This window comes from Camarhynchus parvulus, chromosome 1, assembly GCF_901933205.1.
Source record: "Camarhynchus parvulus chromosome 1, STF_HiC, whole genome shotgun sequence".
Taxonomy (NCBI): domain Eukaryota; kingdom Metazoa; phylum Chordata; class Aves; order Passeriformes; family Thraupidae; genus Camarhynchus; species Camarhynchus parvulus.
The window spans coordinates 9,406,411-9,430,670 of NC_044571.1; the positions used below are offsets into that span (position 1 = coordinate 9,406,411).

The window sequence follows — 24,260 nt, forward strand, 5'->3', positions numbered from 1 at the left end:
TATTAGAACAGTGCACAGCAACAGTTCTATTATCATTAAGCTGCAAGGATCCCTTAGCTTCTAAGCTTCATACCTTCTTAATGCTTCTCATGGAGCAGCTCCTCTGAGCAGTAACACCTCTAGATCCTTGCAGTGGCCATCTGACTCCCCTCTTGCTATACCCTTTTATGGCACTTGTTCTCATTAGTTACAGGTGTTCTTAATTTCTAGTAATTGATCCCAGCTGCAACTCATGGAGGGGTAAGATTACATTCTACTGCCCCCCTACAATTAGATGTAGGTATTTTCAAATCAAATTGTTCTGGGACTCTCATAAGAATTCCCCATTTCAAATTTTAAAAGTTCCATTAATTATAGTTTTTCCAAGTCCTCGGTAAGACACAATGAACAAATTCTCTTTTGGAGATGTTTCACACAAGTTCTAATAATCGCAATGAGAATATTTCTTACTATATAATAGCATAAAATGTCACCTCCTCAGATTTTATATGGAGCAAGAATTAAACCTGCAAAATGTATTTATTTTGGCTTAGAAACTCTCAAAATATATTAAAACATTGAAGGAAAATAATGCAGGTAGAATGCTATTTGGTATTTCCAAAAGTTTCTGTAGATTTAAAATTCTTAGACAGAGGCAAGAAATGGAAGAAATGAAAAGATGCTAATGGAAGCCAGTATATAAAATCTTCCAGAATAACATTAATATTATTTAAAGGCACCCTGTACATACTAGATTTTATGTTATTAAATAGAGATCTGGCAATTTATAAATCTGGGGTTTATAGTCTCTGTATTTTATCTTCTTGTCACATTTGATTACAATTTAACATGCAATACAAAAATGTATCACAGGAATATTTTAACTATTAGAGTTAATCTCTTATATCACTAGAATGAGACACTGTGATTTAAAAAGAAATAACAGAAACAATCAAGATTGTGCACAGAAAATTGAGCTGGGAAAAAGATACAATTAGTGATCACCAGATTTTGTAACTTTTATGAAGTCCTTGTTTGTATTGTGTTTCATACTACTGATCTTTTACAGGTGCCCATTATGGATCTTTTCAGCCAAGTAGAAGAGCTTTTTGGGGACAAAAATTGGTTAATTTCCTTGCACTTACTCAAGAGATATTTTTTTAATATCATAAATTCTAATTGGATGGCTGACACCTGGAATGGAAGTTGTACTTCATTTTGTATTAGTTTTGAACAGAGGAAATACTTGTGCATGTCTGGCAGTCTGTTTTTGTGAAGCTAATTCCTGGGTAATACAACACCTGGTATCTATTTGTTTTAGGTGTAATTTCATTTGTTGCTGAAGATGAAGACCAGCAGCAGCCTCAAGGCAGCAGCTCAACACAGAGGACAGGTGGCAAAGGGGCCCTTCAGAAACTGCCAGCCAGGACTTCACCAGCTCCTGATGCAGCTGACATTGGTATGTTTGTTATTATGGATGCATTCATTGTCCATTTTCATAAAATTATATCATAATGTGGTTTAAAATTAAATGAATATTTAGTATGCACAGCCTACAAAAAGTGTGTGAAATCCTTTTGTGCTTTCTGAAACATTTTAATGAATTGTTAAGCTGAGTTTTTTCTTTTCATTTTTCCCCCCTCTTTTTACATCAGTGACTGTTGCTTGTTGCTGGAGAGGGACAGAATGTTTTTAATGCTTTCTTTGTAACTCTCCAATAATGCTGTTAGTGCTGATGTCAAAGCAGGCCTTTTCTGAAATTCATATTGCTTTACTTCTTTCCACTATGGAAAAGACTTTCTAATAACAGTAAGACATAGGTACTCCTTTGGTACAATAAAATCAAAAAGAAAAGATTCCAGAATACCAATTTACTTTCATATTGTCACCACCTGCTTTATTCTAAGCAGTATCTGCATTAGTTTTGAGATTTCAAGTGTTCCAGAAGAACCCTTTTGTGGTTACACCAAATAGACAAAGCCAGGTTTTTGTTTTTAGATTAATTTCTTCACCTTCCTATTTATATTTGCAAGTATAGCTTTGCCTAGAGAACCTTGTTCTTTATGCTTTTAATGTCTAATTTTGTATATATTTAAATTATCAAGTATTTTTTAAATTTTTTAAAGAATATTTCTTGCAAGAAAGGCTATCAAGGAAAGTTTTAAACTAAAAAAGTTGGTTTAGTCAATATTGAGTTTTTAGGAAATTAGGAAGGGCTTTCAGATTGGAGATATCTTTGTCTTTATAACTGTATTTTCTAGATAAATTAAAATCAGAATTTATCAAGCTCTAAAAAGAATTAGAAGCTAATTTTATCAATAAATTAGAAATAACTTGAGTCAAGTCCATGTGAATATCAGAAAGTCTGTTCTTTTATAGTCTATTAATAATCTGTACAACAACATGGAAGTTGGTTAACATTAAAACTCACGCAACACCTCGTTGGAACTTTACAGAAGAAGAATTTTAAGAAGGATTAAATTAAGATGATATATGCAGATTGCATAGTAGAGACAAGAATTATAAATTTTCCAGATATTAAGTGGAATTAATGATAAAAACAATATAAAGGGCAATGCCAGGTAAATGGGAGATAATATTAAAATCTCTACTGAAAGCCTGAGAATATTAATGAATTTTGTTAATCTTTAATTTCCCAAATGAAACATTTTTTTCTTATGAGATATTTGCAAATTTAGGAATTACAAGTCCAAAACTAGTAAAGGCTGTAACTGAAAGTAACTGAACATAGAAGGTTAAGCAAGAAAATAGTTCAGGAGAGTGGATGTCTCAGTACTGACCCTGTCACTGATGTGAATGGAGGGTTTTGTTTTCAGGTAGAAAATCCAATGTAACTTCATGATTTGCTATTATCATTACTGTAATACTTCTGCTTCATGTAATTCCCTAATGACAGGGTGAGACTGATTGGTCTATTTACGCATTTAAATTTTCAAACATGTTTGACACATTAAAAGACAATAAATAATACCATAAAATATCAGTCTCATAACTTGCTGAGAGGAGCCAGGTAATCAGCCCCGAATCTGCTCTTTTGCTGCCACTAATTTACATGGAAATAATTACTCCCACACAGAAAATCCCATTGCTAATTGAAGCAGTCTGCACACCTAATTCCTATATGGCTGCCTCGAGTTACTTCATCTTCTCTTTCAGTTGCCATTTTTTGCTATTTTTGTGCAACTCTAGTGTTTTATCTTTGTCTTATGGTGACCTGCATGTTTCTAGTAAGCTACTGACTCAAGCTGCAGGACTGCTGGCAGTGTTTAGGGCATCATTAGGATTATCCCCCTCTCCTCTTCAGCATCCCTCCCACTCTGTCCAGCAGCAGGGCTCAGCACAGACCTGGCACTTCAGTCCCAGCTTTCAGTGTTCTGCCAGCAGTGATATCCCTCAGTGTTTGTTTGTACAAGACTCTGGGGAATTTTGCATGGGCTGTTGTCTTATGGTGGCTGCCCTAAGCATTGCCTTTATCCAAAGATTTTACTTCCCACTTTGTTCGTCTTATGGAGCGCATTTAGGTTTTTATGGCACTGCCAAGTTTTTGAATTTCCTTCTACTTGAAAGGCTAAACATTAGAAAGATACACTACTTGTAAATAGGCCATGATGGAAAGGGGGGGCCAAGTCAGACATTCATTTTGGCAAAGCCTGGTTTAATTGTCTTCTTAAAGCTAATTAATGCTTCAACCAGGCTTTCAATGGCAGGCAATGTTTTCTAGCCTAAGTTGTCATTGTAGTTCTTATGAGATGTCTCTGAGTTAAGTGTCTTTCCTGTTGAGTTTAAAAACTGCTTCTGTGTGATTCTTTGAGCACCTGATGCCTTTGGAAGGTAAAGGTGCTTGCACATGTGATTCTCCTGGACTTCCAGGCTTGAAATCAATCCCTCAGGGCTGAACATCTGTGGGAGCACTGTGGGGTATTCATATAAGGAAGATGTCTTTATATAAGGATAATATCTTTGTTCTGTTGAAATGATTAACAGGTAAACCATACTCAGGATGGCAAAAAATATAAAAAAGTTTAGCATTTGTTCATTATAATTTTTTGAAAAGATCATAAGACCTGAGGATGCAATGGTAAATGATAGGATTTATTCAGTATTAATGCAGTAAGGTGTTTCACATACTTTTAATATATTAAAATATACTTGATACATCTCACGTGTATATTTATTTCTTGAATTAATGTCTTTTTAAGAGGACTGTCCTATAAAATCACTTTAAGTTACCAGCCCATAAATTTTGATTGGGTAGTTAAGCTATTTTTCAGTCCAATCTACATTCTGTATGTTCATGCATGGTATGCTCCAGCTTCAGATTAGTTTAAGTCTCCCTCTTCAGGGAAGAAATAAAGACCTATGCAGAGAAAATAATCCCCATGTAAATTGCATGCATATTTGCAAATTTACAATACCAACCGCAGCTTAGTTTGTTTGTGGGCTTTTTGTTAGTTTTATTTTTGTTTTGGTTTTTTGTTTGTTTGTTTTTCTGTGATTTTTAATAGCATTTTCACATTTGCAGCTATACTTATGCCAAGGCATACAAGCTTTGGGGAATGGTATAGCATATGTAGAACATTAAGTATTAGACTGTTTTATGCCTTCTTCCTTTGTCAAAAAGATTGTTCAATTACTGCTCGCTTTCTCAGTAGGTGCCCTTCTGCAGTACTGCAGCCTGCTGGATGTTACGAATTTTCCTGTGCCCTTCTGAGACTCAGAACAGCTTGATCCCCCCAGTAAAATAACATGTTGTTTTGAAACAATTCTGAAATAGCAATGCTTAAAGGACCTATGGCCCACATGGAATTTTGTGGGGCATGGTAGTGTGTGCAATTAAAAATCTGTGCAAACAATGCATGGTAGCCCATTTAAAATTAGTACAGAGAGCAATCTGTAATTGCTCACAGAATAAGGCTGCTGCTGAACTTCAGGTTGCATCACCCTTCCTGCAGGAGGTGTTGGAATATTATTGTGCTGAGAAAGCAGGTAATGCTGCATCTGCACTAACCACAAATTAGTCACTCCTCTTGTGAACTTGTACATCTGCATATTTTTGGATATCAGAGCATGTAGGATTGCATTTGCATATAAAGAGATTAAATTTTATTACCCAATTTAAATATCTGTGATGTGCATTATGCTTGTTTTGAAAGTCTGTATAGGCTGTAAACTGTATTACTGAGAAATACATCATTCTGTTATGTCTGGCAGACCTCAAATGTGTATGTATGGAATTTTGTCAATTAATAGCCCATTTAATAAAAAAAAGTATTCTGAGAAACAAAATCCTTAGCAGAAATAATGAGAGGGGCTCACATGACAGGTCCAGGTGTAAGCCCTTACTTGTTGTCTGTGACAGAAAACATTCAGAGTGATATAAAAAAAACAACATTTTTGAAACTTAAGAGGAAATGAGCAACAGAGCAGCAGTCTCCCTGCAGCCAGTGCCCTTGTTGTTATGCTGGAGTGTTTGACATGCTCTTTCTAGGTCATCATTTTGCCTTTCCTACCTTGTCATGCTTACAAACAATTATTATTTTACCCTTTAGCAAGTACTGAATTATGAACACACAGAGAGTACATAATGGTAATGAAAAAGAGCATAATATTTACCAGTTCCTCACAGTCCTGTAAGCATGTCTGGGGCTGGAGATAATGAGGTGAGGAGAGGATAGAGGGAAGGTCCCCATCAGTCTCCTCTATCATCCTGTTTCAATTGCTGTGACCTGTGAAAGTGTTCACTGAGCCAGAAAACAGGAAAAAGTCAGACTTTATGGCCTAATAGATGGGACAGTTCATAGGAAGTGGAGTTCAAATCAAATATGGGATTTTTTATGAAGTCTTACAGTGTGGAGTTTTTCTAGCTGAATAATGACTTGAATCTTTTACATTAATCTAAATATTATGAAACATTCAAATTAATCTTTCACAAAAAAACCATGTAATTCTCCCCAAGATATTTGACATTCAAATTACTGCAACATCAATAATATTGTTTAAGGGTGAGAACAGCTTCCTTCAAGGTTTATGTTCAGTCCCTCAAGCAGAGGAAATAATTGAATAAACATTCTCAGAGCCTGTTTGGAAAATACAACAGTTAATTTATAAACAGATTTACAAATCCAGAGGAAAATTTATATATATATATATATTAATAATAATGTACATATTTATTTCTTTCAAATTTCTGAAAAATATGCAATTCAGAAATATCAATTAAAGGATTAGATTGAGTCCAAATTACATTTTTAAGATGACAGGGAGTATAATTTCCAACAGGAGAAGAAAATAAAGCACATTTCTCCTTCCAATCTAATTTCTTCTTCTTCTTCCTATTGCTGTTATTAATATTATTAGAAGTAGTGCTAGACTTTGGTAACTAGATGAGCTTGCACCATGTACTGCTGCCATTGTCTGCTTCTGAAGCTAGAAATAGATTATTCCTGAAGACTGTTTGTGGTTGGGCCATTATAGTTGTGATAGTAATTTTTTTTCTTGGTAAAAGTCTCAGTTCATTTCAATGTTTCTCATGGATGAGTTTCATGCCCATCTCTTGTCCTGTCAGTATCCTGCTGCTGGAATTCATGAGTTTTATTTCTGTAGCAGCTGCAAAATAAATTTCCAACTCAAAATTCTGGCTTTTAATTTATCCAGACACTGGGCACTTCCTGCATTCTGACACATTCAGTTGTGGGGTAGGTTTGCTGAACTAACCAGCAAAGGACCACTCATATTTTTACAGAGCAGGTAATAGATATTTCTTGTGCATTGCAGTGCTTTATTTGTTATGGTCTTGGTTGTCTCTCTCAAAATATTTCTTTTGCTTTCTCTTTGGGTAGAGTCCTAATAGTTCTTGGCACAACTATGACATTTTAAGTATTAGGGAACTACTGTTTCCCACTGTGTAAAAAGACAGATGATATTTTATACACTGTCATCAGAGAGTGAGTGTATGTGTGTGCAAGAAGTTTTGTGAAATTTAGAATTAATTGTAAAAATGTGACTAGTATTTCTGGTAATATATTAAAGTAAATTTGTGTTATTTAGGAAGAATGTATCTTTCATAATGTGATTTATACATTAATTATTATTGAATGTTTGAAAGAATTTCAGGATTGCTTTCACTAACTTCTCTGGATTTATTGGTTATCTCCACCTTATTTGCCCAGCAATATATTGAGAAATTAGTAAGAACAACCTTATAAAGTTCATCTACTGTAAATATGGCAGACAATATCCATTAAATTAACGAAGGGTTGATTTTATTAACATTAAATTACATGAGCATAAAGATCTTCTGCTTGAAAATTAATGGAATTTTACTTCATAGTTTCTTTTTATTATTGAAGACATGAATTTCTCACACAACTCCACAATATGTTTTCTGAAATCTAATGAAAATCTGCCCACTTCATCATTGTGCTCAGGATGCTATCTCATATAAGTGATTTTGTACTTTATGGATGTATAGAGAAATAAATGTAATTTTCCTAAAATGACCTGGGTGCTCAGCAGAAATCCTTAATACCTCTTTCAGGGAAGACATATTTTTTATTCCAGGAAAAATATTGCCTTCTCTGTGTGTGATGTCACTTTGTGTTGCCTCTTTGCCTTTCCTTAGGGGAATAAGATGAAATGCCTGCTCTGTGACAGAGTTTAGAATGGAAAGTTACTCAAATCCCAATGAACTTGAAAGGTTCATTTTAAAGTAAAAGGGTTATACTGAAAAATAGACATTTGTCAGTTTTAATGCCTTTGCATTTGCCTAGCTGTGTTCCTATGGAACCCTGCAGTAAGACTATATTAGGGTTAATAAAATGCTTTTGGTTACTTTTATATCTTTAGCAAACCCCCAGTACTTTGGAAAAAAATATTTTTGATCTGTAAATACAGAATAATTTTTTTTCTAATAATGGCAGTCAGGAATCACTCATTGGGGTATAAAATTTGTAATTCTGGGCTCTCTTCATGCAGGAAATAGGCATTCTTACCTTCAATATTTAGCATGTTTTTAAGAAGAAACTGCCTACACTGAGCCTGTGTATGGTACGGAATTAAAAAGTGAACCCTGTCTGGAAGTGAGCTGGCTTCTCACTGAAGTCTCATGTAGGTTCATATCATAAAATCAAATTTAATTCACATTAAAGGTTCAGTTAAAAATTCATGTATATTCAAGGAAATGTTGTCAATTTAGTTTCCTGGTAGCTAGAAGGGGTAAAATCTTTGAATACTAATTACATTCTGTAATAGAAATGAAGATATGTTGTACTCAGCATTTCTGGGGTCCTCTCGTTTTTTTTTTTTTTTTTTTTTTGAAAGTGCTGAATTGCAAGCTGGGGGATATAAAACTTCTAGGGAAATAGTGCAATTGATTTTACAGTTGCAAGGGAGATTCTATAATTCAGTTGATTGAATGGTATTTGGCTGTCAGGTGAAAGGCTTGTGCTCCTTGTGTGTGCTGCAACTCATAACAACAGTTATTTGCTTTTGTGACACGGCACTGGTAAAAACTGGGTTCACTTTGTCCTCAGTGAGCTTATTTTTAATATGCTATGTTGACAATAATAAAATAAGGCTTGGAATTTCACAATAAAGACCACGAAGTATATTTCCCCACAGCATGATACACCTGGAGAATTGTTAAGCACCTTTAACAGGTCTTTGCTGCTAAGACTTAAAATTAAAAAGCCTTTGCAGTAACTAAGTGCCATATTTTGAGCAGACTTCTGCAACTGGAGAATACCTGCTGCTTTTCTGCTGTCTTTTTGTATTTTTTGATTGTTAGCCTTGTCACAGTTCATTGTGTTTAACTAATATACTCTTTATGTAATCTATGTTTCACCAATATACAATCATATTTAGCTCAATAACTTGTATACGACTGAAACAAAAGTTGAAAACAAGAATTAATTACACATTGGTATGGGGTTTTTTTCAGCAGAAGATTTTTACCACTTCTAAAGTCATGCTAATTGAATATTTGGTTTTTTTCTGGCTGCGGTTTTTTGATGTCAAATGTTCTATTTTAAAGAGTTCTTGACAGACAAAATGTTAAATTTATGAAGGTATTTTATGTAGTAATACATCACATATTAAAAAATGAAAAAAATTAAATAACCCCAGACTCTAAGCAATTATGTTTTCTCTGAAGAAATAAAACTATTAAATGCATACATTTATAAGCTATTTATCATGTTTTGTTTTCATTGTGATGTGAACAGGAAAACACTTCATTTTAAGGAATTTCCTGACTCAGAAAATGATCTGAGTATAACTTAACCTACTGTGCCAAGGGTGTATCAGCTGTGACTGTGCGTACGTGACTTCTGAGCTGGCTTTTGCCTTTTCAGACATGTTGAAATATTTGTGTGACACAGCTGCCCAAGCTGTTCACCTGGCAAGTGAATTCCTCACATAAGTCACAGTTTACACACTCTTAAAATGTGCAGCTCTATGCAAAACCTGGCCAGTGAATGCTGTTTCTGCCAAGAGGCAGAATAAAAAGTTCTTTTACCATTTACTTTTTAATTTTTTTTCAAGCAACTGGTATTGTGGGGTCTTCTGACACAAGATGTTTTCCCCTTCTATTCTCTTTGCCCTTCTTTTCCTTTTATGTGCTTTATATTGTGTTTGTGTCCATCCTTCCATATTACTGATGATTTTCCCAACCTTCCAGAGACCCTACAGGGAAATTTAAGATTCTTTTGTCCATGATCACCCTTAGCTTTATATGCCAGCATAATAGGAATGAGCAATACCTTTTCTGTTTCTTATCTGAGACCTTAAAAGTTGATAGCCAGAAACAAGGTTCCCTTTGGATCTTTCTGTTACCTTTAGATTTTTTCCAAAGTTAAGACATAGGCAAAAATAGAAAAAAGGTGTCAGTAGAAATAAAGAAAGATATGGCAAATGGAGAAAAAACAGTAGTCCTTTGGGAAAAGGCAGTAGTCCTTGGGCAAAAATAACCTCTCAATTTAAGTAATTTAAAAGTTGTGTGAAGTAAGAAGAATCAGAGAGGGTTAGTACATAATTTGGGGTCATTAGTTTAACACAGCCCTGATTGTGTTTGTTAACAAATTTTCACAATTCAATTTATGTGAGCTATATGCCTGGGAATGAGGGTGTTTTGAGACATTTTGTGGAATATGAGAGTGTGTTAGCTAGGTATAACTTGGTAGAAGTAACTTGCTTCCTTGTGGATTTTGATAACCATTCCTCTAGGATATTCTTCAAAGTTACTGACTAACTTCTTCTCCACCCTCACCACTCTAAGGTTCCAGTGATACTTTTTGCATTCTCTGAAGTCCACCATTTGTTACTCTCTCCATCAGAGAGGTCACTCCAACCAGCAACCTTTTGTGCATATGAAAATTGTGAGCATTGTCTTTCCTCAAAAATCTTCTCTAAGGAAAATAAAGTAAAATAATTTATTAAACAATATTTGCTTTCTGAACTTCAAATTCTTATTGGTTGTACAAGTTTTTCTGTGGTTTTGTGTCTTTTCATAGTTGCCTAACAATCAGCCACTTTGTGGGTTTTTTTAAACTTTGCTTCTTGAGTTATTCTTGTCTCTTTGCCCTTTGGAATTATTTCCTTATTCAACTCTTAGACTAGATTATTCTAAGTATCTTCTCCACTTAATCTCAGCTTCTTTCTTTGCTAGGTCTTTGAATGAAGGTAATTATAATAACCAAATAACTGTGAATCTTAAAGCAAATATCACTTATCTTCACATTAGAAGTTAAACAGCACTTTAAAAGTGTTAGTATTCTAAACAATCACTTCACTATATAACCTCCAATTATAGAAATTTATGCTGAGTGAAAAGTTCTAGTTCTTTGCTATTCAAATTTCTAAAACTGTAGTGCAGTAACTGAAAAGTATCATCTTCCTGTAAATTACCATGAAGATTCTGCTTGTGATGGCAGTCTGATTTTGAGGTAACTACATGAGACATGTTAATCATCTCTAAGAATAGAGAGAATTAATGAAGCCAGGCAATCAAAAGACAAAAGAATGCCTTAGAGAGAGAGTTTTGAGAACTCCATGTGACATAATATGTGTGAGATACAGGTCATTCCCAACACATAGACCATTGCACTTGAAACCTACCAACTTTATTTTCAGTGATGTATTCATGGCAGATTCCTTATGTGGCAGATTCCTTATGTGGCAGATTGTTAAATGTCCCTGCCATCCCACCTCTTCAGCAAGTATTCAGTGGCTTGTTATGAAAGTCTGGGGTTCTTCTCAGTGTGTGGTCTTAGTAAGAAATGTAATTGAGACGTTGGATCTACATTGGTAAGGTTTGTGACGATCCTTTGAATTCATTTCCCCAGAATTTATTCCTCAAATTTTTACTAAGGCAGAATATTTCCTCCCTGTTCCCCTACCCCACTTCCCCCCACTTCCTCCCAAAACCACCAAAACAGTGAAGTTTTGGCGCTTGTATTGCTAAAACTTGCTGGATTTCTTTTCAGCATTTGAGTTTTTCTTACTCTTTGCATACTTTGTGTTCACATATGTCATACTGCCTGCAGAGCTCAAAAAGGTGAGGGGAGATGAATTCTAATGCCCAATATATTACCTGTGTTCTTGTTGATTTTTTATCTTTTGTTTTAGATCTGTATTTACTAATGTCACAAGTGCATGGATGACATACTGTCATGTGCCCTGGGTTTATTCCCATGCCATGATTTAATCAGAGAGAGTTTAACACGTTTATAAGATCAGATCCTGATTTCTATCTCTGTGTGTACCAGCAGATAGATATTCTGTCACCACTAGACAGGCTAGGCTAAATGTCATGAAGGATAAGTGTAGGACACAACCCAAATGGAGAGTGGAAAAAGGCCCTATAAATGGTGAATAACCATATTTGCCTTATATACATTTTCATCACTCAACTACAAGGGAGAAGGGAGAGCTGTGACATCATCATTTAAGGTACTGAGAGTTTATGAAGGACATCAAGAATATTCTGAGGTAATGAAATATTTTCCATCTTTCACATCCCACAGACATAGCAGATCTGCTGGGTGATTTTTTTGAAGTTGTTACCTGGGAGATGGAGATGAGAAAGTGTCTATGGAGTAAAGGTGTCTGACTGAAAAATGGTGTTAGAACATCCTGCTGTGGTGGTATGAATAGTATGGAAGACTGAGCTTCAAAAATGGAAGATACCAATGGTGTTAGTCATCCATTTCCTTGAAATAAGCTGTCTAGTGTTAAAATTCTCTCTTCTTCTTACAGTTTGGAAGAAGTTTGGGGAAAAGAGATGTCTTTCATGGGCTAGTGGTATCTCAGTTTCCACCATAAGGTGGTGATGTTCATTTGAAAAGATGGATTTGAAGCCAGAATTTAAAAAAGAGAGGTTCTGGATTTCTGCCTTTTAAAAGGTCAGACACTTTTTCAGGGCTTTGTGTTTTATTATTCACAGATAATTCCAAGGGCCAAAACAAGGTTTTGATTTTGCATTTTAAAAAATTGTTCTAATTTCCATTTCCAAATTTTCCTGAGTGAAAAAGGCTCTGGAGATACAGTCCTTGCCTGGTCTAGGACAAGTCTTGAAGAAAAGGAACCTTAATCTATCTTGCAGATTTTCCTTTTGCAGAATACCCCTCTTCACCAAGCCTGCCTATAGGTACTATATTAACTTGAAAATTCTGAATTAATTTAATATTAAGTACATATTTACACATGAAAGCATCATAGTTTAATTTTGAATTACAGCACTTCAAAGGGATCACTTTCATACATCAATTCCAATTTACATGTGCCAACTAATGCAATCTTCCATCCTCAGTCACTTTAAGGACCTGGACTTAGGACATGACTTTGGCTGGATACAGAATGTAAGGCACACTCTTAATTTATGGAAGTTGCTCTTGGGGAGTTATAACATCATATCCTTTAAGAACAAGATTAATGACTGATGAATATTGAAATATTTTTCCAAGTAGTGTTATATGGAATACATGACATGAATATTCATTTAAATGTTCGGGTTTCTCAGATATGTTCATGTACATAAAATGGCAGCTGAGAGCAAAGTTTCTCTTGCCGTGTTATGCAAAAACATTTTTAAAAGCTGTACATATTGATCACTTTTATTGAAAAAGTATAACCCTTAGGTGAGAAAACCCATGAGCTCAAGCCTAAAGGTAAGACCCCTAAACTAATAACCTCCCTGGAAAAGTGTAGAAGTGTTTAGAACTTAGCCTTTTCAAAGATAAGTTAATCCTCATGTAGTAAAAATGAATACAAATGTCTGACTTTTTGCATAATTTTGAACTCTTAATGTAATAGGGTTGTAATATTTTATTAATGAGTTAATGTTTTACAGCTTTCCCCCATAAATCAAGTGAGGATTTTGAATACTTGGAAAGTAAAAGTGAAGAGAGGTATCTAGAGCCAGTTAAAACAAGATTTAACTTCTTTTCCAGTGGAGTTATGGGTCTACCTATATAGAAAAAATTGCAGGTTTGTCCTTCAGCATTAGGACAAACCTGCATTAGATTTACCTAGTGACACTGTCAAAAGTATCCAAAACATTTTTCTAATAGGTTTACATGTCTTATGACTGATTATTGCAATTAGTTTTGTATCTGGAATAAACTTGGAGGCTTATGGTGAGTCTGAAGTAATCCCCTAAAATTCTGTAAAAAATAATTATTTTTTTTTATAATTTAGCATTTTAGGGAAACTAAAATTGTCAGTAAAAGTTAGCAAAAGAAATGTCAGATCTTTTAATAGTAATTCTTAGATGGTTAAAGCAAGTCCAGTTAGAAAAATAAGGAATGTAAATAATCATGGGCTTAACAGCTAGTCTGTTTCACATTATTTATATGAAAAATATTTATTCGAAATCAAAAAGGTTTAAATTTTGTTTTTTTTCTGCATGAACTCTTTACATATTAAAAGCAGTTACATTTTTATATATTGTAGGAAACTAGGCAAAATGTAATTTTTAATTTATGTCTTACATTTAGTAAAGTACACCAATATACCTATGAGGACAACATTAAGGCTTTTACTCTGAGAATGTTCATAACTCCCAGCCTAGGACGTTTTCTTGAGAATTAAGAAATCATGCTGTATTATTTCTCTGCCCACTATTCCAAAATAAACCCATACCCTTAAACATCCCTATCTAAGAGTGTTTTATTTAAAAATGGAATTGAATGTAATTTATTAATTTTTATTACTATATAAACTCGGCAAACATTAGGTAAAAATTCTGTAGAAAGAACTCACATTAAATTTTAATATATCACTTAAATTCAGCTTTTTCCTTAAATAATCATATTTCTGATGCCAATACAAGAAGTCAGTAAAATTAGGATGAAGTTTCTCAAATAAATCAATATATTTAGCAGTACAATTCAAGTTTCCCCATTGTGTCCCTATCACACATACACCCTTCTCCCAGAGACCCTGGAATTTTACAATTTTCAGGACCAAGGCAAATCTTCCTTCATCATCAGTGATGTGTCATTCAGAGCTGATGGACAGCTCTGTCTCCATCAGGAGAGAAGGATCTTTTCTTTTTATAACTGACAGCACATTTAATGGCTGGTGTAGCAGACACAGGATGGATGAAAAGTAAATTTAAGGAAAGGGGACAGAGAGATGAGAAATTTCAGCTTGTGGCAGACATGGTATTCTCATGCCAGTGATAGAGAGGAGCATCTTGTGAGTAGAAGGAAGAGGATTTCAGAATTGATAACTCTTCAGGACGTGATACAAAGTAGAAGATTAAAAGTGTATGGCTAAAAATACTGATATGCTAAGAAAGATTTAATGACATTTTCTAAAATTGCACAATCAATGAAGAGATCAGGCAAAGGAGAAACAGTTTATTTGTATCACTGAAGAGAAGTAGGACAAGGCACCAGACTGATTTGATAACAAAAGAATATTCAGCTCAGGAAGAAAAACCAATAATTTTGTTATATCTTACAAGCTGGAATGAGGTTTAGAAGGGAAGTTTGAGGTTTCATCCTAATTTTACTGACTTCTTGTAAATTGTAATTTTGTAATTCTGTGTTTTAAATACAGAACTGTCTGTTCACAAATGCAATTACTGTAGATAAATACTAGTTGAAGAAATTGACTTGTTATTAACAAATGGATACAGAAATAATGCCAAAAATTTTTGATTTTGTTGTTCCCCCAGCTCAGGTCAACTACATGAAACAGGAATTACACGCCTTTCTATGTTTCCAGTGATTCCATAATAAAACGAAATATTACAAAATAATTGGGGAAAGTTCTAAAACCTTAAAATTAGGAAGCTCTTTTACAGTGGTGCTAACTGAATATGCAGCAGCTGACACATGGAAGGTGCTGGTTTGCACAAACCATTAGTGACAGATGCTTGACCCTGACTAGTCAGGGTGAAAGCCTGCTGACCAAAGGAGAGACTAAAAGAGAAGGTGGTGGAGATTAAATATTGAAGTAGATGCATTTTTATGTTCAGAAGATTTGTCCTCGCTCCTCTCTAGTGGTGATTTCCATCTGAAGCACTGACTGCAATTTGTTTTGTTTATTTCATGAGATCTGACAAGATCATGACCTGGTGGTTGCATAAAGCAGGCTGAGGATTTTTATTTGTCATCAAAGGGCCAGAGTGAGGAGATAAGAGACCCAAGCCTAAAGTCAAATGAAGTTTATCTCACAAGAAATCAAAGTGCAGTGCTCAGGCCCTAAGAAAAGACTTAAAATGCATTAAAAATGTCAATGGAGGTTTAGAAAAGTAGAGGGAAAAGGAAGAGTGCATACTTTTTTTTTTGGCCTGCTTTTGAAATGTATGCAGAAAACAGAGAAATATAACCTTGTCCCTTGAGAGGGAGCTATCTAGGAGTTTCAGCCTGAGTATATTGAGTTTATCTCCATTGCCCCTGATCACTGAGCCTTTCTCAGCAGCTACTTCCTGGCAAAGTAAAACTCTTTGAAAAACTCTAACAAAAAATGGTGAAAGAAATCCCCTAACTCCTGACCTTCTGCTCTGTATATTAGAAAATGAATTTCTAATACTACACTTCAGCCATGTAGGTTGTTTTTTGAGTTTGAATGCTGAGATAGAACTAAAGGAAATTCCAAAAGCCTTTGCTGTTATTTTGATGTGTTTATAGTATTTTATTTTTTCCAGGGAACTTAAGCTTTATAGCTTTGGAAGTGACTTCTGAGTATTCTTGAGAGGAAGAACTAGTTTCTGACTTGTGGGTTGCCTTAGGAAGAGAATAAATTTGGAGCAAAATTAGTCTATAATTACTTGGAGATGAGGATACTTGAAATAAATTGGCCTTGATGTAGCCTGTTCAAATAGATTATATGGGTAAGGACATGAGCAGGGACTCACCTTTAAAGTCACTATTTGATATCAGGTTTTCAGCTAAGTGAGGATAAAGCCCTCTGTTTTATGTTTTTAACAATGCAAGTGGGCAGCAAACAACAATTCAGCTTTGTTTTCACTGAGTAAAAGTTGACAGAACATCAAAGTTTATACAACTTCAAGGCTTAATACTAAGCAAAAATTGCAGAAACTTTCAGTCAAGGGTTAAGCTGCAAAAATAAAAATATACTCTTTCAGCAGAGAATTGCCAGGTTCATACCATGCATTAAGAAAACTGTTTCCATTAAAGTATTTAAAAATATTTAGGGACATATCAAGTGTTATGCAAATAATATTATAATTGAAAATATCTAAATGCATGTAGTATGACTGAAAAATACATACAAGGTATTCCCTCCCAGACATGATTGCTCTTTCCCAGAAAGGTGATCTGTAAGTACTGAAGTTTATTTTAAAAAAAGATTTGATTTTTCAAAACGGAGAAAAAATTTAAAGAGAAATTAATCTACGCATTCAAATGCATAAAATGTATAAAAAAAAAAGAAATAAAGAATTTTTAACATAGAAAAAGGTTTTAATAGCTCAAAATACTTGAAGTCAAAACTAAAAAGACAGTAACTTGACCTGAAAGCTTTGCTTTTGAGAAAGATCAGAAATTTTAGAGTATTTTTTAAACAAATTGAATAGAATAAATGACTTTGTATATTAAAGGGAGAAGAAAGAATGGAAGTAGACAATAAGTTTTATATTACTGCAGTTATGAAGAACAGAAATGTGATTCAGGAAAGTTATGAATACCAAGGAGAAATGTGTGGTCAGAGGGAAAATGAAGGCTCTAAGTGTGTATGGAAAAGTAACTTGGTTGCAGTATATAGGAATTGCTGGAAGGTCTAATATTGTAATGACAATGCAGGGTACCATATAAACCACATTTCTCTTATTCACACAGCTGCTGATTTTGTCAAAAAATTCAAATAGTTTTGTGTGATGTGGCTTCCTTCCCTTATTGTGATGCTTAATGATTTTCTTTGGAATATATAAACAAATATCTGTAATTTCAGAATTTATGCAGGAGACCTGTCTAAAAATTGGCAACACATTCTCTGCCTTTTCATTTCTTCATATCCCAAGCTGACTTAAGCAAGGAGCCACATGCTGGTTTGCACCACCACAATTTAATACATGAGATCCTTTGGAATTCACAGACTTGCAGAATCCTAGAGTGGTTTGGGTTAGAAGGGACCTTAAAGGTTTCTATTTCCAGCCCCCCTGGCATGGATAGGGATATCTTTCATTAAACCACAATTTTTGGGCAGACACTCTCTTACAAAGGTGATTTGTTACTTTCTTTTTTATCAGTCTGCTCAGAAACCTTTTCTGCTGAAACCTCAGTTTGGAAGAGTCTCTCTGACCATTCCCCTCAAAACAAGCTCTAGAGTTTAGAAAGTCCCTGAACTCCACTGTAATGAACACTCCTGCAAAGAATTAATTTAGATTTTCTGCTGCAGCCTTATCTTCCTTGAGCAATCCTTCTCCACCCTGATCATCTCTCAGCCCTTCTGAGTTTGTCAAGCTACCAGCTTCAGCTGTGTTTGAAAAGGTTGTGCTACTGCTTTTTTAAATCCTTAGCAAGTTGTCACTTGAGCGTGGAGCTTTTTTGGTATGAGTGTTCTTGGAGGTTTGAGGAGAGGGTGGCAGCCTTGTTAATTTTTTGTTTAAATAGCAGCTTATGCTCTTTTCTGTTTTCCTTAACCTTACAGGCTTTCATTCGTGAATGTGTCGCTGTACTTTAATAAATCCCTTTGTCCTGCACTTTAATCACATATCCTTGGTAAAAGGAACTTTGCTGTTCATGCTTTCCTCTTTTGTTTCCTACCTGAATTTCAGAGCTTTTTCTACAGTTTGATTGCATTCTTGAAGAATGTGATGTCCCAAGCTATGAGTAGTCTTTAATTTTCTTTTGGTCTTTTTATTAAGAACTTTTATTTCAGTTTCCAAGGCAGTATGTTCTGTTTTGGTGTAAGGTGATCCTCCCTTTTTTCACAAGTTACCTCTTCTGAATATTGTTGGTTTTTTTTTTACCTTTTGTAATTGATTAAACTCAGGGTCCTGTACATGCCACAATCCTTTAATGGACGTTCAGAAGATCTCTTTAGCTCAATGATGCTAATTTTTATAGATTCTAAGACACTGAGGCTATTCCAGACAGTATAAGCCTGGAATTCTGGTATTAAAACCCTGTAAATTGTATGCATATCAAATTAGCCCAAAGAAAATGGGTAAGTGAATACAGAATGTACATGGTGGAAATTGTAAGAAAAGAATGCAAATAAATCCTGTCAGAAACAGTCTTATTGGAAACAGGGTTTGGAAATAAAATCATATATGTGGCATAAGGAGCTGTAACAAGGAAAATGGTGACTGTGAGATGAGCTGGGGTCACAGCACAAGAGAAAACCAGGAGGAGCTCCCAAGGCTAATGCTGGGGTGGAACAGGAGTGCTAATGGAGATCTCTAGTGTATAATTCAGGAAAGTGTGAGTAGGAAGATTAAGGCTATTTTCATCTCATACAATGTACTGACAAACAGGAATAGTGCAAGTAATTCTTGGGCATGCATTATTAAAAGGTGCTGAACAGCTCTTTATATATGAAAAGATCCTACCACATGAAATATTTGTGCTGTGAAAATCAGGCCTTATGGTAGAGATTTCAGGCTTAGTTTGTTTCATCTACCTGAATGAGATTGTTGAGATAATTTAATTAACATTCCTGACTGCATTCTAAACCCAGGAAAATGCTAGATACAAAAACTATTGTGTGAGAGGAACTAATTTTGATTTCCTGATATAAAATTGCAAAAGTACTGTCAGTTTGCTCTGAAGTTTTAGTTACAAAGCAATGATATTTAAAACCCAGAGACAATGTGGTAGTCTAGGAAGCTAATTTGCCGAAGTGCTATTTCCATTCCATTTTTTGTATATATTGATTTTGTTACTACTTTGAATCCTGACAAGAAGGGATTAGATAATACAGTATGTTGACACTGATTAAATCAGTTCAGGATTTGCTTTGTCTCAGTATGAACAGTGACTGGCATTTCTGCTAAAAGTTCAAAGTTCTCATTGGTTTGAAGGCTGCTAGGATTGATCAGCTCATAGGATAATTTGTAAGGCATTTTGGTTTTTCTAACATAGGAGGAAGTTCTACAAATTGCAAAGTGTGGTTCTCCTTGAAGATTTTCAGTGCACCTGCAGCAGCAGAAAGGACAATAGATGTGGACTGCAAAGCTCTGGTAAGATTACTCTAAATGTCTCATTTTGTTCTACTGCATTAGAGGAAAAATTTAATTTTTGTTGTTGTTCTGGCTGCTATCGCAGAGGATTAATCAATTTTATTAAGTGACCACACAATCATTTTTTGAGTAATAAAATTCAATACTTATTAAGATCTCATTTAAGCTCAGTGATATGAACTAAAATAAATGCTTGAATAAAAGTGTCTTCTTTATCCTGTTGGAAAAATTACACTTTTATTCTTCTGACATCTACTTTTAATTTTGGATCTCAAATAAGCCTGAATTCTGAAAAAACTTCAGTGTATCTTTTGTCCACAACTGAATTTGTCCCTTTTGGTACTTTACTTCTTCATGCATGCCAAATTATTACTGCCATTTCAATTTCTTTAATCATTGAGATATATTTAATCATGTTTGTATTACTAAATGAATACATACTGTCACTCTTAAAAAAATTAAATTATATTAGTCATACTACAAGAACAATTACATAATATTAAATAAGTATGCTTCAAGTCACTTAATTATGTAAAGATAAAATAATTTTTAGTATGTTTGCTTAAAAAATAAATAGCGTTTTTGTTTCCCACTGATTTGTAATTTTATTTGTCTTTGAATTATCATTTGTAAGGTGTTTGTTTTCAGAGCTACTATTTCTCCTATCTTCTGTAAATGGATTTTTGCTTTATTGTCTATACATCCTGCTTTCTGCATGCATTGTAATAATGGGTGCTGGTAACAGGTTGTATGAGTAGAAATTACTGGTATGGGTTTTTCCTGCAGGAACATTTTTGCAAATAAAAAGATGTGATGGAGGTGCTAAGGGAATACCTTTTCCAGTCACAAATACTGGGAAGGGAGAAGAGTCTCCTCAGTTGATTTTACATGTGTTCAAATGGGGGGTAAAAATCCAAACCAGTAAGCACATGTTAAAATTAAATATCATTGTCCATATATGACTTCAGGTTTGCTCTTCTTTCCTTGAAGTTCAGTGTCCTGACTGTGAACTTCTGTAGGGAAGAGAAACAGATACTGTTGTTTTCAAAGTCTTGGTGTTGGATGAGTATTCTGGGAGGTGTCTGCTGCTAGTAAGGAACATTAAAGCTGGACTAAAAGAGTTTGTGATTTCAGACCTTGAGAAGAGCAGTGCAGATTTTTCTCCCACAGGATCATGCATTGCCTTGTATCATTTTCTGATCTGAAAATTCTTTGAAGCAGTTAAAGGGAAAGCTGGATTTGAAGTACACTATTGACTCCTATTGTATGAGAAATTCTCAAGGTGCATTTGAACTATTCCTATAAATTTTAATCAAATTCAGTGTGAAAGCTTGAAAAAACACTGTAGTGTTTTTAAAGTACAAAATACTTCTGCAGTGTTCAGGGCACTGAAGTGATTGGGCTTAAATTTTGGATAATTCCTTTAAAGAACAATGAAGGAGGTAAAGAAGTAGCTATGTCTCTTTTTCAGATCTCTATGGAAAATGTAAAAATTTTTTTCTTATTGATGAGTTTGGAAGATGACATGAATATTTCTGACTAGCAAATAAAAACACGTGGTTACTGTTATGGAATTGTGATTGCTGAATTTACTGGTTACATGCCAGGCACTCAGTTTTGGAGTGTGGGAGCTTTCTGTGTCTAATGTAAGGGAATGGGATTATCCTATTAATTTCTCCATAGAACTGTCAGTGTGACCCCAGGAAAGAGAACCAGTGCAGTCCTTGACTGCTGAAGAATGGTCAGACATGAACAGAAAGCAAATCATGCTGCTGGTACTGCTATTAGAATGTGCACGTCTGGTTGTTGAAGGTTAAAAATGATTTTAAAATGCTGGAAGAAAATCAAAGAAATCTCCTAGAAGCATAGGGGACTGGAAAAGCAAGCCTTGTCATATGAATGTTAAATAGCTCTATCAACTTAGTTTGCCAAAGCAAAAATGGAGAAGAAATGTGATCATTTACTAAAGAATATTTAGTGATGATATCTCAGTTTTAAATAGCTCTATCAACTTAGTTTGCCAAAGAAAAAATGGAGAAGAAATGTGACCATTTGCTAAAGAATATTTAGTGATGATGTCTCAGTTTTGCTGACCAACATGCATCAAGAGCTAATGGCCAAAAATTTACATCTGAGATTTATTTAATCTTGCATGGACTGTCCCAGTAATGAAAACAATAAAACATTGGAAGATCTTACTAGTGAAAAGCATAGACAGAGTCTTGTGAAGGTGAGAACTTGAAATTGCTTCAAAATCTTATAAATATTTAAAAAGCGTAGATACCTGGTACATCTGCTATATCAGTGAGTCAGATTTAATGAATACATTGATCTCTTTTTGACCTTAGAGTCTTCTTCCGTCCTGGCCCTTGGAACGAAGAGAATTAGCAACATTTAATTTACAATACTAATAACACTGCTTTTGTATGGTAGTTGTAGCTGAATCTCATCATCAAATGCAATACAAATTTATCTTCAGCACATCAAAAGTAATGTTCTGTCTTACACAAGTGTTCAGACTTCTGGAACATCTAAAATTTGCTACAGCAGAGGTAAAGTTGGCAGGATGGAGATGTTAAATGAGCCAGGTGTAGCATCTTGCTGTTCTTGGTGGTGGCCACGGTGACCATCAGCCTGCAGGCAGCGAGGGAGGGCCCAGGGAGCTGAGGGCTGGGGGGCACCCCAGGAGCTGTGGACAGTGTGGGATCATTTGGCACATGTCCTGTTATTGTTGATGAGTATATTTGCTTGCAGATTCCAGTTTTGCGTCTGAGGTCTGGAAATGCTTTAGGTGACTCAGCCTTTTGCGCTTCATTCATGGGTGTCTGTCTGAAATGCGGTGCCTGTGGCAGGGTGACAGCTCCCACCACATGGAAAGGGGAGGTGAGAGGCGTCAGGATTGAGGCCAAATTTCTGACTCTGTGCAAGTTCTGACCCTGATAGATGGCCTGAGGCACTGGCCATCAGCTGATGCTCCTTCTCTCTTGAAGAGTGCAGAGAACTGAAGAAACAAGAAGTTCTATGGCAGCACCATGCAATTGTCTGTAGCTTACATCTTGGTGTCAGCACAGAGTTGCTCTCTTCTGTTTTCAGTACATAAAATCAGCTAAAAAGAAATACCTGCCTAAATGTTAGGTCTGTACTGCCCCCACCCCAAACTCATGCATCGTGTCCCCATGCTCATTTAATTTGCTCAGAATTTTCTGTGGTAAATTATTGCATGTGCTTTCATCTATCTTTTGCCTAATGCTTAATTCTGATTAGATCGGTGTCTTGATTTGGAACAACACAGGATTTTCCAGTTACATTTACCTTTAGTTTGCTTTGTTATTTCCATGTCTTGATATCCTTAAAGGTGAAAAATTTCAATATGAAAGCATATCTGCAGATATGTATCTGAAAGTCTTAGAGATAATTGGGTTTAACTCAAGTTTTTAAAAAAGATATTTTAAGTTTACCTTTCTACATTGTTGAGACCCATCTCACAACATATTGTTTCTGGATGTGTTTTTTCTCTCAACCTAAAATTCAAAGTGGAGATTGATTAGTTAAATTAATCAAGCCAAGTTTTGTGCTGCCCAAGTTTTCTTAAAATTCTTTTGACATGTTATAGCTGAAATCATTTAAGCTTGTACTTTGCTATTAACTAGATTATGATTACGTTGTTTATGGAAATAAAAAAATTGAGTAAGTCAATATTTAAAGCCATAAGCCATATTGAAAAAGTCATTCATGTTAAACTCTAGTCCAATTTCAATTATTTTAATCACTGTATATCAGTAAAAGAAATACCCATGTTTGAATAGGAGAAGTTATCTAACTGGAAATTTAGAGTCAAATCCTATTGTAGTCCTTACTCCTCAGTAGTCATTGTGGGTTTCTGGTTGGGCACTGGAACAGGCTCCCCAGGGCAGTGGTCACAGCACCAGCCTGGCAGAGCTCAGGAAGTTTGGACAATGCTCTCAGGCATGTGGGGTGACTCTTGGGGTGTCCTGTGCAGGGCCAGGAGTTGAACTCGATGTTCCTTTCCATGAAGGATCCTATGAAATGGATTTGAAATTAAAATGTAATAGTTTCTTCCTAATTTTTACATAGAAGCACAGTAGTTCCCCCAGTTTGAGGCACATCTGTCTCTAAATTGAATAAGATTCAATTGTTTTGGTCCATGTGGTCAATAGAATGCCCACCACAAGTTGTTTGGTATAATACAATGCTTTAAAGGTCAATACAATGTTTGAATAAGAAAAATATTGTAATCTCATTTTCTGTGTGTAGAAAACTATAGTAAAAAAGGAAAAAATGCCACAAACTTGGCTTTTAATAGTGCTAGTACTGTTTAATATTTTTATGTTTAGAAGGTTTGGGATAGAGAAGCAGTTTCACTTTTGACCTTTTCTCCCTGGTCATTAGTACTCATGGTATCTCCTGTGTTGGATAAATGCTTGGTGCCATTACTTTGCAAACAGCAGAATAAAATATTGATTTGAACTTTCTTTGTGATAATTCCACATGCTTCTATTTCCAAGAAAGGAATGGATGACAGCTTGTTTTTCAGTGTTCAGTTAAACTTCTTGAAGATAGATTTATTTCTCATTTTCTTCTCCAGGTT

General features: G+C 35.0%; 1 protein-coding gene across 1 annotated transcript in view; it reads left to right on the plus strand.

The window, feature by feature from the left end:
- The window catches only part of CFAP47 (cilia and flagella associated protein 47), a 260,858-nt gene that overhangs the window by 137,674 nt on the left and 98,924 nt on the right, over window positions 1–24,260 (plus strand). The window contains 2 exon segments of the mRNA XM_030954886.1: window positions 1,301–1,438; window positions 19,554–19,651. Of these exon segments, the coding sequence (XP_030810746.1) occupies window positions 1,301–1,438; window positions 19,554–19,651 (236 nt within the window).